Source organism: Pygocentrus nattereri, chromosome 6 (assembly GCF_015220715.1).
Source record: "Pygocentrus nattereri isolate fPygNat1 chromosome 6, fPygNat1.pri, whole genome shotgun sequence".
In the NCBI taxonomy this organism is placed as follows: domain Eukaryota; kingdom Metazoa; phylum Chordata; class Actinopteri; order Characiformes; family Serrasalmidae; genus Pygocentrus; species Pygocentrus nattereri.
Window position 1 is genome coordinate 40,248,893 of NC_051216.1, and position 16,008 is coordinate 40,264,900.

Sequence of the window (16,008 nt, forward strand, 5' to 3'; positions counted from 1 at the left end):
TGACAGTTAGCCCAAATATGGCCAGCGCACGCAAACGTCTCATCTGGACAGTTAGGCCACAATGCATTCATTGAGAACTGCAGTGCGGTAATTAAAAAGATCATGCCTGTTGATATGACCCGAGAGACAGTTCAAATGGTTTGGGAGTTCTCCATCTGGCCAGTGGCATTGTGCTTCATAAGAGACAAGAATTAAAGCGTCATTGAGGTTAACCAGGAATTCATTTTCTTTTCTCAGCAGTATCAGCCTTTTTGTTAAGCAGTTCACTAGGCTTGGGGGGTAGGCCAGCAGTTCTAGGCCACTAATGGTCAAGACAAAAGGCATATTCATCAAAAGCATAAAAACTGGCAGCTTGTATTTAGACTCCATAGACTCCAGATGCAAAGCAAGATTACAGATATCTAAGCAAATTCATTCGGCTCCTAAGTGCGCTAAATTAAAAGAGACCAGCTAAATAATTGCGGTGTCATGTTTGAGGAGACTGATTATCATCCATCTGCTGTGATCTAGCCCCTTGTGGGCTGATGAATGCTAACGACACCCCAGCTACACTGACCCCAGCAGCTGCTACTCAGCAGCAGCCCCAACAGTGGTGACCTCAGTCAGCCATGAGCTAATTAGCTTAAAAATGGTCTTAATATGCTGATTTGGGCGTCTGGAAAAACTGGAGGAGAGTTTGTGATGTTGAAGAAATAAATCAATTATTATTGTTTATATGTGCACCATCATTTACCAGCCAATTGATTACATTTTATGGACACCTAATCAGTCATGGAAGAATACAAACCATGCCAATGAGCAGCTCAATGCATAAAGTCATGGAGATTTGGGTCTTTAGTATTTATATTAAACAACAAAGCTGGGGGAAAACTGACCATGACATGGTTATGGGTGATGGATGGGGTCGTTTGAATACTTTCTTCTCAGAATGGTGCGAAAAACAAAACAAAACAAAACAAAAAAAGTTCAGTAAGCAGCAGTTCTGTTGGCTTTTTTCAAAAAATGCCTTTTTATGAGAGAGGTCAGTGGAGAATGGCCGAATTAGTTCAAGCTGACAGGAAGGCTACAGTCATTAAAACAACCAGAACAGCAGCTCTGAACAAACATGGAACCCTGAGGTGGATGGGCTACATCAGCAGTCGACCACATCAGGTTCCACTCCAGTCAGGAATCAAGGCAAGCACAGGAATCTGAGGCTACAGTTGGCACAGACATACTGAAAGCAGGTTGCTGAACCTTGATTTGTGCTTCCACAGGATGGAATGTTAGGCATAAACAGCATAAATCAATGCACCCAAGCAAACAACAGATAAAGCTATGGGTGGTCTAATGGTCCCCCTCATACCAGTTGCTTGAGCGTAACAGCCTGAGCACTGTTGCTGACCATATGCATAACTTTATGGTCTCAAAAAAGGACAAGGAGTTCAGGGAACTTGCGTGGCCTCCACAGTCACCCTCTGTCCTCTTTCAGCTGTACAAGTTCACAATTCAGAGCAGTCAGTGGTCAGTTTGATAAAGTCGATCCCACTTTGTCCTCACCCACCGAATGTCTGCAAATGCCACCGCAGCGAACGGTTCTGAGGACCTCATTCCAAACACGACTTTCCTTCCTGTTACATCAAAAATTATTCGAAAAATCTGCTTCCGTCACCATTTTTCATACACGGTTATTATGTTAAACCAACTTTTCATGCGCATTTTCAAAATTTGCATAACGGGTGGACGGAAAACATCTGGACGCATCAGCACTTATGTTTCTCCACTCATTTATTCAGCTTTTTTCATACGATCATCAAATCCATGCTCAAATCTTCCACCAACAGGTAAGGAATTACTGTTCAACAGAAGTACAAGTTCATTGTAGCATGACTCTTCAGGATAAGAAGCTGCCATTTGAGTTAAACGGTTCACAGTAGCAATCTAGCTACTTCTAATTTGTCTAACAGTGAGATCTGTCCAGTTACCTTACCAACACAGATACTACAATACAACAGAAAAAACTAACGGTTGGTTTAACTCTGTGAGGTCTGCATTTAAAGGAAAGGCAAAAAGTATAAATATGTGTTTTAGAGTAATCTGACGATTTGCATCTTTAGCTTTCATTGCTAATCATCTAACCCTGAAAAAATAAATACATCTTTTCATAGTGCCCCATAGGGATTTACAACAAATCTGAGAGAACGCAATCAAATTCTGTGCCACTTTTTCAGTCTCTATACTTCGGCCCTCTCGGTGCATTTGGTGCTGTGAACTGGTCGAGCACACTGAGCATTCGAGTATGGAGATTGGAAAAACAGCTTTGATTGAAAACGGTGTTGTAAGATGTTGTTCCACCCAGCATGTAATGCATTAATCCCCTTGCAGCTTCTTCATTATAAGGCTGTTGGGTGGTGCGTTGGTGAAAACTGTTCCCACAAACACATGCGTCCCCCACAAGCTGTGACGAATCACTTTGCAGCAGCCGAGGTCCTCGATTTGAAAACCCAGGTGGCGGTACCTTTCATCTGTTTCGAAGAGCGTGTTGTTTGTGTAGGACCCGAAGAACTGCAGATAAACAAAGATGGACAAAAGTAAACAGCTTGGAAACACTGAAGCACTGTCAATACAAGACAAAGCCCTCTCAGTTAGGCCTGGGTGATGAAAATGCTAATAAACGGGCCTCTTACGATCGTGAAATTTACATACAATTTAACTGTTACTGTAGTTCACTGTATGCAAACATTTAAGTACAAGACTAAAGTGGCCAGATTGACTGATTAGCCATGTTGCTTCCTAGCTATCAATATTACACTCTCAACTAATGCCATGATGTTTTTGCACCAGTAAGAATTTAGAACTCAATGTGTCCCAATGATGTGCAAGTATTACGGTTTGCTTAAAGGGACACTTTGGACAGACTAGACACGGACACTGAGCCTTAGGAACACACACAAATCATTAAATTGTCAAATGATATCGAATGATATAGGGAAAAATACATATTGATGACATACCTATCAATACTGCCCAGAAATACTCTCAGAATTCACATAAGAAAGAGTTTTTACTGTGAACTTACTGCTAGCCCGGATGATGGGTCTATAAAGTCGGCCCAAAACCCCTCAGTCCGGAGGGCGAGGCAGATTTCTTTTGCCCCTGCAATGAACTGGACACAACACACCACATTACACTCATCACCGTAAGCTTTTCAGTCAAAGGGCTAATGTTACAGAAAACTTCCTTTATCAGCCTGTCCAATAATCAGTGCCGACATCCTTCTTTTTCCTATTTTTGGAACTGGCATACGAACTTGCTGCTTTGCTGATAAAAAGGGCCTTTTGTAATTTATGTGCATATCTGATGTATACCACCTACCTGTTCTATATATTAAAGTGTGTAAATATAATATATTCCTACACATTTTTTTCATTTAAACTTACACACGTCAGTATAAAATTTTATTGAGAGCTATTTATTATTTTAGCGGTTTATAAGGATAACTTGAAATATTTACGTCACTATTTTTGAGCTGTCAAAAGCTCAAAACTCTTGTAAATGTTCAAATATTCATTTAATATAAGTTGTGAGTAAGAGTTGTATTCTTGTCAATTTTCAAAGTACAAACAAAATGTATGGTAAATAAATATCGGACCCAAATATCAGTTATCGGTATCCCAAAAATCGATAACAGCATTGGCCCTAAAAAGAAAGAAAGAAAGAAAGAAAAAAAACCCATATTGGTCGACCCCCAATGTAAACACTGTTAAAAGTTTCAACACAGTCCATATAAGGAAACTAAAGCTTAGCAAAAACAGCAAATTTATATGGTAACTTTTTTTTTTAGGTAGTCTATGCTGAAATTCGGTAGAAATTCATATAATAAGGGACAAACAGAGGTTCAAACTGGTTATGATAATATAAATTATGAAACATGAAATCACATAAAAATCAAAAGTAATACTGGTAAAATGTAGGACATGGCTTCTTAAAAAATAATAATAATGAAAAGAATGCATTAGACTACAAAAACGAAGTGTTTTGTCCAGTAAGGCTTGGGTTCATGCCAATTAGAGCAAAGCTCAGCCACCACCATGTGAACCAGACGGTGAATAACGCAGAGCGCCAGGGGCCGCACTGCCTTATCACGCACCTCTCGCTCTCACACACAGCAGACGTGCTCACACACTCTTGTTGTGTCTGCCTCATGTCTTGTTTCCTTTGAAGGGAGGGAGTCTCTACTACCGTTCCCAAATCAAGTACTATGGTAAAGAAAACTATAAAAAGTGCTTCAGTGATATGACTGGGGGGAAAAAAGGTCAAAGCTTTGAAGGAGTGTCACAACTAATCAATAAAAAAAACAAAAAAAAAAAACACATTCTCAATGATTCAGCAGTGATTGGTTGACAATTTGTATGATAATGCATGTTTTAAATTCTCTTATTACAGTACAAAACAGAGCCTGAGAGACACACGCACTTAAACGCTACAACAGTTCGTATTTATTCATTTATTTTACATTTGTCTATAAAAAAAAATAATCTTACTTTCATACAGTTTTATGCAAAAGTTCCTGGTCAAATTTCATGGTCTGTTGATTTTCTAAGTGAAAATAATTTCAAGTATTCTGTACAAAGGACACTTTAACAAGGTATGTTCCTACAAGCTTTAAATGCACAATTTCTATTTATTTTACTTGAGTTTAACATATTGGAACAAAATAAATAAATAAATTAGAAGTGCCATAACTTTTGCACAGTCCACATTTATGCCACCCCCCCCCCCCCAGTAAGTTCAGTTCAGCAAATAAACAGTAATTGTGCACTAAAATGTGCTTAAGTGTCTCCTGTAGAGGATGCGTTAACTTATTTATACTCAGAAAATCAACATGTCATTTGACCAGGGGCACTAAAATTTTTTCACAAGACCATATTATCTTGGAATCTTTAAAGCTTTTGCCTGGTTTATCGCAAAGCCCAATTTACAGCTCTCTTTAGTTTGTAAACATAGCATTCTACAGTTTGACCTTTCAAAATAATTGTAATCACTTGATTAATTGAGAAAATGGAAAAAAATCTGTTGATTATTAACCAACAGTGATGCGTAAAGCCTGGACACACTTCTATTTTTACTTCTTCTAGAAACCTCAGACTTCTTATAAATGAATGACCTTATTTACAAAACAATGTCAAGCACATTAGGATGAAACATAATAATACAGACTAACGCAGGGATCTTCGTACGGGTTCTCTCTTGTTTATAAACACGTTAAAGAATGGTTCTGGAATCTAAAGAATGGGCCTGTCTCACCAAAGTGGTGGGAAACAGGGTCTGTTGACTTGCGCTTGCTATCACAGGTCATAACTTTTCTCTGTGCATAATAAATAAGGTTACAAACTAGTAGACCAATTAAAAGTAATCCCCACCTGGTGAAAGGTTTATGTTTGTTTTAGACAGATGGCTAAATCATTTTTTGGCCTATGCCTTAGCTCAGGATGAGTTCTACACAACGTCTGATCCTGTTTATCATCCTAACTGAAATCATTACAGGGGCTCAGCTTGGAATTCAATGCTGAAGCTGCTGAACATCTAAATGCATATTTGATAACGTTTTCTACAATCCTTCAGTATTTTTCCTTACCTTAATAAAAATGCAATGTCCTTTAAACAAACCTATACAAACAAATCTATAAAAGAATAGAAAGAATCCATTTAGCAGCTTCGCTAGTTTAACTACTGAGGAAAAATCCTGTTACTCACTTTAGCCAGTAGCTCCTCTCTCTCCTGGTCCACCTCCTCTGACCAGGCGGTCATATCGTTCTCTGTTTTCTGAGTTACGGTGACCACCATCATGCCACTGGAGGGGGCTTCAGGGAACATCAACTCAAAGTCTGATTTGAAATATTCAACAAATACATAAATTAATAAAAGTTTGATATTTGCCAGCTCTGTAAATACAACAATAACTGTATAATAATAATAAATAATCAAATTTATTTGTAGCGCTTTTTACAATTGATGTCACAAAGCAGCTTCACAGAATTCCAGTAAAGACAAAGTTTTAACATGAAACAAAAAACTCCCAGGTGAGCAAGCCAGGGGCGACAGTGGCAAGGAAAAAAGCCCCTCAGAGCTGAGGAAGAAACCTCAGGAGGAACCAAGGTTCACAAGGGGGGGACCCATCCTCTTCTGGTCAAGCTACCTACAAATTATTGCTAAAAAAAAATGACCCACTACTATAAGAAAGATATATATACATTATTTTGCCTTCCATTAATGTAATTGAAAATTTCTTGTTGTTTGGTTCTTTTGGTTCCACCACTGTGATTCTGACTTGGTAAGTTTACCTACATCAAAGCTTTTCACATCAAACCATTCTGAATAACTGTCTTTATAGTTTACATAATTACCATTAAATTATGCAGAAATAAATAATTAAAAAAAAAACAACAAAAATTATAAACTTATTGACTCTGATTTTCTTTACAGTGGTGGTGATAGGAACCGGGGGTCATGATGTCACAAACATATAGCCATTTTATTTGCTATCTAGAATGATCAGTGAACCTATATGCATCTTGTTGTACATAACATTGATGAAAAAACTCCATTGAGGAAAAAAAAAAGAAAAAGAAAAAAAAAAGCGCTTTAGGCCAAAACTCTCTCAAACTGATCATATAACAAAGTCGGTAACACTTTATTTGAAGGCGACGTACATAAGGACTCCATGACGCATTCATAAGCACTGAGTAATTCCTTGCTTATGTCGGTTCTCGCAACCTGACATAAGATGTTTTATGAAATAAATGACATTGTACTGATATAATAAGAATAAACTAACATATTTACAGCACTAAACATATTTACAACACTATACATAACTATTTATGTCAGCATTCTTAAGACGAAATTGTACTGATATCAGGTTAAATATGCCTGGAAACCACCCCCTCTTCACTCTATGGCATGGATAAGATGATTGATGCAATTATGTATAGGGTTTAAATATGTTTAGTGCTGTAAATATGTTCAAAGTTTATTCTTATTATGTCAGTACAATATCATTTATTTCATAAAACATCTTATGTCAGGTTGCGAGAACCGACATAAGCACTTAATAAATGTTCAAGAAGTGCTTCATAAACACATCACTCAGTGCTTATGAATGTGTCATAAAGCCCTTATGTAGGTAGCCTTCAAATAAAGTGTTACCACAAAGTCTAAGGCATCAGTCAAGGCATTTGTATTCAATTTAATGTAACACATTTCTGTAAGTTCTCAGTAAGTTTCTCTAGAACAGAGCATTTTAAACCAAATCACTCTAATTTACTTAAATCTTAACCATGTAATTATGCAAAAAAGGCCCCTTTAAGAGCTCTAGAGCTGCCTGATTACAGAGCGTGTGCTACCACCTAGTGACCACCACTGAAACTACAACATTCACAGTCCTGCTAACAGAGAATATTTCCCCATTCTATTTTGTATTTGAGTCAGCAGTATGCATTGTATGCTACTTAATGGTCATCATTAGCCATTTGTAATTGATTAAGCACTCCACACACCTTTCTTAAGCAGTTCTGGGCAGGACTGTATCGCACATTCCACTTTAGAATGGTCAAAATACTTCTCTACACTTCCGACATTCTGTGATGAAGCCTCATCTTTGCCCTGTGGATAAAGAACAGTGCAATGAGATGAGATGATATATGAACAGTACACGGTTTCAACACGGACAATTTCATTATCTGGTGCTCAAACATCAACAAAACACTGATCAATACTTTTTTTTTTTTAAACTACATGGGACTTGAACTGGACTAATGGCAAGTTCAACCATATCTACTTCATTGCTTTTAGTAAATAAGCATTCATTCTGAAATCGATGCCTGCTTGTTCCAAAAAAGTTATGAAAGTACCAATTTAAGATAAGGAATATTGCAAAATATCTTCAACAGGTGATTCAATCATTCCTGCTATAAAAGTATCATCAAAGTAAGGCTGCGTCCTTTATGTATAAAGGGATGGGCTGATGCTCTATGTGTAAAAAAAAAGAAGCAAGGCCTTAAATGACAGATGAATGCCTGTGACCTTCTTTAAAAACCAGCACAAAAATATTGTAAAAATATAAATATAAAAAATATCACAAGGGCTTGGGAATACCTTGATAACCCATTGTCAATAAACACGTCCGTGTTCACAAATGCAACTTCAGACTGTTGTGCTCAGTGGAAACCATATTGTCGCTGCCCAAAGAAAAACTGCATCTCAAATTGATCGATTTTTCTACATCTTTTGAACACAGCAGCCGTCAATTACACTGTGTGAAAATTTCATAAATGGGCCAAAAGAATGCTCCAGAAACTTGGAATACAACCTCTTTGCATTAATTAATGCCAAAAGTAAAGAATGTTTTTGCCCTGTCCTGTAAAGTTACCACTTTGGAGATGCTTGTTCTTTGAACACCGACAATATATCAACATCTAGAAACGCCACCTACTTCTCTGAGCTCAGAAATGGACTGATGCACAGCAAAAACATGTAATGTGGTCTGATGAATCAACCTTTCCAAAGTGTCTGTTACAGTACTGATACCCCCTATTAGTGGACAACTCGCACTTCAACGACACAAACATTTATATATATTTTGGAGCAACATATGCTGCCTTCCAGACAACATCTTTTTCAGGGACATCCATGCTTATTTCAACATGACATATTCTACATGTGCTACATAATCAGAGAGTAAAACAATGATGCCCCAGTAGGTTGCACAGCTAAAAACTTGTATTAAAAAAATCCAAAAATCCACTTTCAAAACTGTTGATTGTTGTCTTCAGTCAACAAACAATTCTTAAGTGTTGTTAAAAGGAAAGGTGATGTAATGCAGTGGTAAACATTCTCCTGTCCCAACTTTTTGGAATGTGTTACATCAAATTTGAAATGAGCATATATTTATGAAATAAAAACAAAGTATCAATTTCTTGTACTGTTTCAATTTAGTTCAGGTCAAACACAATGTACTACTCACTGCTTTCTATTTCTATTACAACTTCACAAAATATACCAATTTAGTATTCCTAAGTTCCTTCACTAATTCCTTCACTAAGTATTCCTGATCTGATGAGTGGCTCTGTAGGTTCAAATTCTTTATGTGAATATGGAGTTCAACCTAAAATCCTTACATGGAACTCGCCGACAAACTGAGCCAGGACAAACTCGTGCCTCTCGCTGCTGGACTGAGCTGTAAGTACATCTGGTACTGTCCTGTGGACAACATTGGTCTTCTGCGGTGCTATGCCCTCTAGATGGCAGGCAAAACCTGCGTTCCCGGGCAGCTGGAAGCGCTTGTCCTGAGGTCCAAAAGGGCCCATGGTCTCGTCTGGCCATACAGTTCTCAGACCTGTTAAGGATAAATGCTGAATGTGAAATGAAATGCTACGTTTTCATATTTAAAATCTTTTCCATTTTTTTAGGCTGTTGTCACATGTAGCACAGCCTTTTCTGTTTGTTTTGGTTCATTTCACATTCCAGTGGTTAAAGTGCTCCAAATGAACAACAAGTGCTCAGTCACTTTCATGTTTGATTGCATTAGTGCCATTCAGCCTTTTTAAACATACATGCAAATCTATTCTTTAAACATATTATTGGTATAATTTTATTTTGAAGCATGAAGACAGGGATGCATAAAATACTGAAGCTCTACTAAATTTACTTGTGTCACAATTATGGATGTAAATTATTAACCAATTAAGCCATTACTCAACAAACAGAGTCGTTCGACTAATGCTGTAGGTTAAAAAAAAAATCATTAAATTATTTTGTAACTATCATATTACATGCATCACAGAATTGAACAAAACTAGACTCATTTGTTGAAGGATAAAAGCATCAAACAGGTAGAGATCATTTTTGTTATCTCACACCACATTCGAGAATCAGTAAAAAGCAGACTCACCCATATCAGGGGGTGTGATGTTGAGATGAGGCTCGTCAGAGCCGGACGCCCCAGAGAAAGATCGGGCTGCTGTGATGCGCCGCACCAGAACGTGAAGCCCCGGCAGGTACGTAACCAGCCTGGCTCTGCTACAGAGCACCTAGTGAAAAAAACAACATGAACAAGTGGTTGGTACATGGTAGTAGATAACACCTCTGCCCTCTAAGCTGTATGAATATGAATAAGAGTCCTTGGGCAAGACTCCTAATGCTACCATTGTAAAATATTATTAATTGTAAGTTGTTCTGGATCTGCCAAATGCCATGAGTATCTGCCAAATACCATGATTGAATGTGGCATGTGAGTCAAGGTGCTGCTGCACCATTTTTAAAAAATTCAATGCTTTTTAATACCTCAACATAGCAAAAATAACAACACATGCACTCAAATACATCACATATTAATATCTATTTTATTCAAACTCATTGGCTGTAAAAGCAAGGGTACATGCTTTAAGATTACATAAGCCATACATGGTCTTTTCAGCACATTTTTCAGTTTTGCCATCTTCTAGTCAATGGTAAGTAGTCAGTTTCTGGTCACAGTATCTCTGTCAGCTACATAGTTCTGTTCACTAAGATTTGTCTTAGACTTTATTTAGGGATGCTTGATTTAACCAACCTATTCCCCAACCCTGTCCCTGGAGATCTACCTTCCTGCCTAGTCTAGTATCAACCACAATCTTCCAAATCTGCTCTCGCTGATTAACTTCAGATGGTTTTGACCAATGATGTACACTTTGACTTACACTGGTCATCCTGTTGGGCTTCTCTTGTTTGCAGTCCACCTGCAGATGTAATAACAACTTCATTAATAATGATTAATGATTTATACAAAGAGAAATTGTTAGAATAAAAAAGCACTGCATATAAAATGCACTAAAAATGTGAGTAAATAAGAGCTGTACAAATAAGAGCCGTCTAAGACACACAAACAAGTAATACACAAATATTACACGTACAGAAGGGCAAAACATAGCAGGGGAACTCGGGAGATGAAGATTTTAGACTTGTGTTTCACATCATTAGCTAACGACCACATCCGTCTGGAGCTGAATCAGGAAAACATGAAACCAGGGGTCAAACTCAGGTCCTGGGGGGAAGCAGGGGTTCTCAGTTAACCAGATAAAGGGTTCATATCCAACATTTTTCCTGCATCTATTTTACCCACCAAGGTCCACTTATAACATTTGTGTGATTTTATGTAACGAAAACTGGTCATGTAGAAATTAATCATGACTCTTCCCAACCTCTTATCTCTTAAAATTAAATAGGCTGTTTTTATTACTGCCTTTCTCATTGGCTGTTCTATATTGTGCCTCATTTAGAAAACACTCAGAGCTGAAACATTCCTTATAACTTCAGTGTAAGTGTGCGGGGCTAAACTGCTGTAGGCTGAATAGGTGCATAGATCCAAATACAACCCCAATTCCAATGAAGTTGGGATGTTGTGTATAACATAAATAAAAACAGAATACAACGATTTGCAAATCCTTTTCAACCTATATTCAATTGAATACACTACAAAGACAAGATATTTAATGTTCAAATGGATAAACTTTATTGTTTTTTGCAAATATTCACTCATTTTGAATTTGATGCCTGCAACATGTTCCAAAGAAGTTGGGACAGGGGCAGGTTTACCACTGAGTTACATCCCCTTTTCTTTTAACAACACTCAATAAGCGTTTGGGAACTGAGGACACTAATTGTTGAAGCTTTGTAGGTGGAATTCTTTGCCATTCTTGCTTGATGTACAACTTCAGTTACTCAACATTCTGGGGTCTCCGTTGTTGTATTTTGCTCTTCATTAATGTGCTACACATTTTCAATGGGAGACCGGTCTGGACTGCAGGCAGGCCAGTCTAGTACCCGCACTCTTTTACTATGAAGCCACGCTGTTGTAACATGTGCAGAATGTGGCTTGGCGTTGTCTTGCTGAAATAAGCAGGACGTCCCTGAAAAAGACGTTGCTTGGATGGCAGCATATGTTGCTCCAAAACCTGTATGTACCTTTCAGCATTAATGGTGCCTTCACAGATGTGCAAGTTACCCATGCCATGGGCACTAACACACCCCCATCCCATCAGAGATGCTGGCTTTTGAACTTGCGCTGAAAACAATCCAGACAGTCCTTTTCCTCTTTGGCCCAGAGGACACGACGTCCATGATTTCCAAAAACAATCTGAAATGTGGACGCGTCAGACCACAGGACACTTTTCCACTTTGCGTCAGTCCACCTCAGATGAGCTCGGGCCCAGAGAAGCCGGCGGCGTTTCTGGGTGTTGTTGATATCTGGCTTTTGAGGTTTAACTTGCACTTGTAGATGGAGCGACGAACTGTGTTCACTGACAATGGTTTTCTGAAGTGTTCCTGAGCCCATGTGGTAACATCCGCTACAGAATGATGTGGGTTTTTAATGCAGAGCCGCCTGAGGGATGGAAGGTCACAGGCATTCAATGTTGGTTTTCTGCCTTGCTGCTTACTTGCAGAGATTTCTCCAGATTCTCTGAACCTTTTGATGATATTATGGACTGTAGATGATGAAATCCCTAAATTCCTTGCAATTGCACGTTGAGAAACGTTGTTCTCAACAATGTTATTCACAAAGTGATGAACCTCACCCCATCCTTGCTTGTGAATGACTGAGCCTTTCAGGGATGCTCCCTTTATAACCAATCATGACACTCACCTGTTTCCAATTAACCTGTTCACCCGTGGAATGTTCCAAACAGGTGTTTTTTGTGCGTTCCTCAACTTTCCCAGTCTTTTGTTGCCCCTGTCTCAACTTCTTTGGAACGTGTTGCAGGCATCAAATTCAAAATGAGTGAATATTTGCAAAAAACAATAAAGTTTATCCGTTTGAACATTAAATATCTTGTCTTTGTAGTGTATTCAATTGAATATCGGTTGAAAAGGATTTGCAAATCGTTGTATTCTCTTTTTATTTATGTTTTACACAACGTCCCAACTGCATTGGAATTGGGGTTGTAGGTTGGTTCTCCTGACACTGCAGAAACAGTGAATTCAAAATGTGGCTGGTTTAGTAGCTTAGTTTCCATGTGTGGACTGAATGGTATGTTTTGAACCTTTAACAATATTTACCAACTATTTCACACTCCTTTGTCATTTTCTTCGATATTGTCCCCTTAAGCTAAAACTTGTGCCTGTCCAACAGGAGAACAGATCTAGGGCAGTCCTGCAGGTTGTAACACATGCAATATAGCTATCCACTTTCTTGCTAACTTAAGTTGTTGGCAGTGGGAATGCATAGCAGAATTTAACCCCTTTTACAGTACTATCACTTAGTCTGAAAGAGCAATACCAAAATCAGCTAGGAACAAACTGTCTAACTTAACACTTAAAACAATCAATTTCTCAGTTGCATCAAGCTCATCTGTAAAAAAAACTTGGTGTCGTGACAGACCCTGATCCGTCCTTCAACACACACATAACTAATCTTACTAGAACAGCCATCCTGCATCTCTGCAATATCGCTAAATTAAGAAATGTATTATCTCTACAGGATGCCGAAAAGTTAGTTCATGCATTTCTTATTCGAAGACTGTAATGCCCTGCTGTCTAGATGTCCCAGCAAAAGCCTTAACAAGCTTCAGCTAGTCCAGATTGCTGCAGCCAGAGTCTCACAAGATCCAGAAAGTTTGACTATATTAGTCCAGTTTTATCAGCCCTGCACTGCTTACCAGTTAAATTTCACATTGATTATAAAATTCTCTTACTGACCTATAAAGCTCTAAACAGACTCGTCCCTCAGTACCTGAGTGAGCTCCTCTCCCACTATGAACCATCACGCCTACTTAGATCACAAGGCGCTGGCTTACTACTGGTACCTAGAATTAATAAAGTCACATCAGGGGGGAGAGCTTTCTCATACAAAGCCCCCCAGCTCTGGAATAATCTTCCTGTTAATGTTCGGGAATCAGACACAGCCTCAGTTTTTAAGACTAGGCTTATTTGTAAAGTCATGCCTTTGGTGATTAGTCTTCTTTGTCAGATCTAGACCTGACAGAGTCTCTGCTGCTCTGTTAACACTGTAATCTGTGGTCAGCCACTCTTCACAGAACTGGCTGTGTTTTCTTTCTTTGCCGAGCTGAATAGCTGCCCATCCTATGTGTCCGATACTGCTGCCTCTTTTGCCTTGATGGGCCTTGAATACAGCAGCTCCACGTTCATTTATTTGGGTCTTCTAGTAACAGGAGAACGCGAGAGTTCACGCAAGTTTGCAAGAATTCAGTGAGTTTCGCTCAGTTCAGCAGCAGCTTAAAATTTGAGTAGCGTGTGATCCCTAATATTTCAGTCGCCCCAAAAAATCTGCAAAAAAAGTCGAATAGCGTGAGACGCCCATTCTTTTTACAATCTTTTCAGGCTTTAAAAGTCATGTAGTGACCCCAAGGCTTTAGCCAGATAACCTAAGCCAAACCTGATTTTGGGCTTACAGAGAAATCCTGCTGAGATACAGTTCAGTTAAACTAACCCAGTCCTAGTGTTGCTCACAAAGCGCCCTGAATCCTACAAATAAGTGCAACTAGCCAAGCAATACGTTACTTTGCTGCTACTATTCAAACTGACGCCACAGGTAAAACAACATGAAACGACACTTTTATCACTTAAGGAAATAAACATGTGAAATTCAGGTAGTGCCCTGTACAGAAATCTGATATCTGGCTATATAAGCACATACATAGTGAAGAGTCTGGCTTTTCTGTTCAATATGTCATGTGTACATATTGAAGTATTAAATATCAGACACATGCATGATATATGGATCATACATATGGTCGAATGCGTCCCAATAGAGATATAACTGTTACAATGTTTTCTGTTAGCTTTTAAAGACTAACTTAAAGGATGTAAATAGGCCAGGGAACAATATTTTCATTCATTTTATGATTTCACTGCATAACTTAATATAACTTAATGATTTTAAAATTTAGTTCTGCATCTATTCCACTGTTTTTCACTTGGAAGAAACAAAAAGGTACAAACAAACCCCACATTAGACAATATGAAGCTGGTATACTTGAGTATTTTGTGCCATCCCTATATTATATTATATTTTCTATCATATATTGTTAATGTGCTACACATATATGTTTGTATATGTTGACATGCGGCTGATGTCATGTCCCATATTTAATAGTGGCCAAATAAGTTGGTCACATGTAACGTTATGCCACATATATGTCCATATCTGACAAAAATAAGTTGTGTATATGCGCCTTATTTAAAAAATAAGCACCATGCCACTTTATGGGCTCCATACCAATAAGAAGCCATCGCCAGCTGCGGTAAAATGGGACCGAGCCCACAGACCCTCAGCTCTGGTCAGAGGACTAAAGCAGAGCGGTTTTACAGTTTGAATGAAAAACGGATTTATTACAGTATGTAATGTTGTATATAACCGTGTTTGGAGCATAAGACGTCAGCTCACCGACTCACTTCGGCTGGTTTCACACACCGTGTAAACAGTGTGGCAACTTCAGCTGCCATGCTGTTAGCCAAGTTAGCACATTAGCGAAGGTTACCGCTCAGCACCCACACGCCCTCAGTAATATCTACCACAGGCGGCCAGAGCCTCCGCTCATTTTCTCCACACCGCCAAACGCCTGCACTCTACCCGACCTGCAGCTTTATACTCACCTGGATTCGTCCTACAATCTCTACGTCTTCTGTTCGCTCCTCTTATTTAACCTTCTGATCGAACTACGGCAGCCGTCACGGGTCAAAAAGCGAGACGCATGTCATCGGTAGGCGTTGCACCCAGTTCCACTGTAGAGTACTTATAACGTTTTTATTACACTCTTATAAAAGGTTAAGAACCATGAGTTCTATATACTTATTGAAAAAGGTTGTTATAATGTCAAGAAGCTTTTTTTGGTGCTATACAGAACCAAACAAAACATTTCCAGTTCTCTCAATGCGAAGAACGATCTGACCATGCAAAGAACCATTTAAGCACGTAATGGTTCTATATTGTTACCATTCACTTCACTAAAGAACCCTTGAAGAGCCATTTAA

The 16,008-nt window shown here is 38.6% G+C and overlaps 1 protein-coding gene across 2 annotated transcripts; it reads right to left on the reverse strand.

Moving 5' to 3' along the window:
* Positions 1-1,749: 1,749 nt before the first annotated feature.
* Positions 1,750-15,713, reverse strand: mmadhcb (metabolism of cobalamin associated Db). Of its 2 annotated transcripts, XM_017695055.2 has the most exons (9): positions 15,631-15,707; positions 10,932-11,021; positions 10,719-10,757; positions 9,932-10,070; positions 9,159-9,376; positions 7,539-7,644; positions 5,737-5,867; positions 3,059-3,145; positions 1,750-2,544 (listed from the first exon to the last, which is right to left on the reverse strand). In XM_017695055.2, exons 2-9 carry the CDS (start codon positions 10,944-10,946, stop codon positions 2,350-2,352), a joined length of 930 nt encoding a protein of 309 aa, XP_017550544.1. In that variant the 5' UTR covers positions 10,947-11,021; positions 15,631-15,707; the 3' UTR covers positions 1,750-2,349. The 2 variants fall into 2 exon arrangements, with proteins under 2 accessions (XP_017550544.1, XP_017550545.1); XM_017695056.2 differs by lacking the exon at positions 10,932-11,021 and having other exon boundaries at positions 15,631-15,713.
* Between the last annotated feature and the right edge of the window lie 295 nt (positions 15,714-16,008).

Excerpts from the sequence above, each read along its gene's own strand:
- mmadhcb (XM_017695055.2), bottom strand. Across the intron at positions 9,377-9,931 it reads CATCACACCCCCTGATATGG|GTCTGAGAACTGTATGGCCA; the intron begins GTGAGTCTGCTT and ends TATCCTTAACAG. Across the intron at positions 2,545-3,058 it reads ACCCATCATCCGGGCTAGCA|TTCTTCGGGTCCTACACAAA; the intron begins GTAAGTTCACAG and ends GTTTATCTGCAG.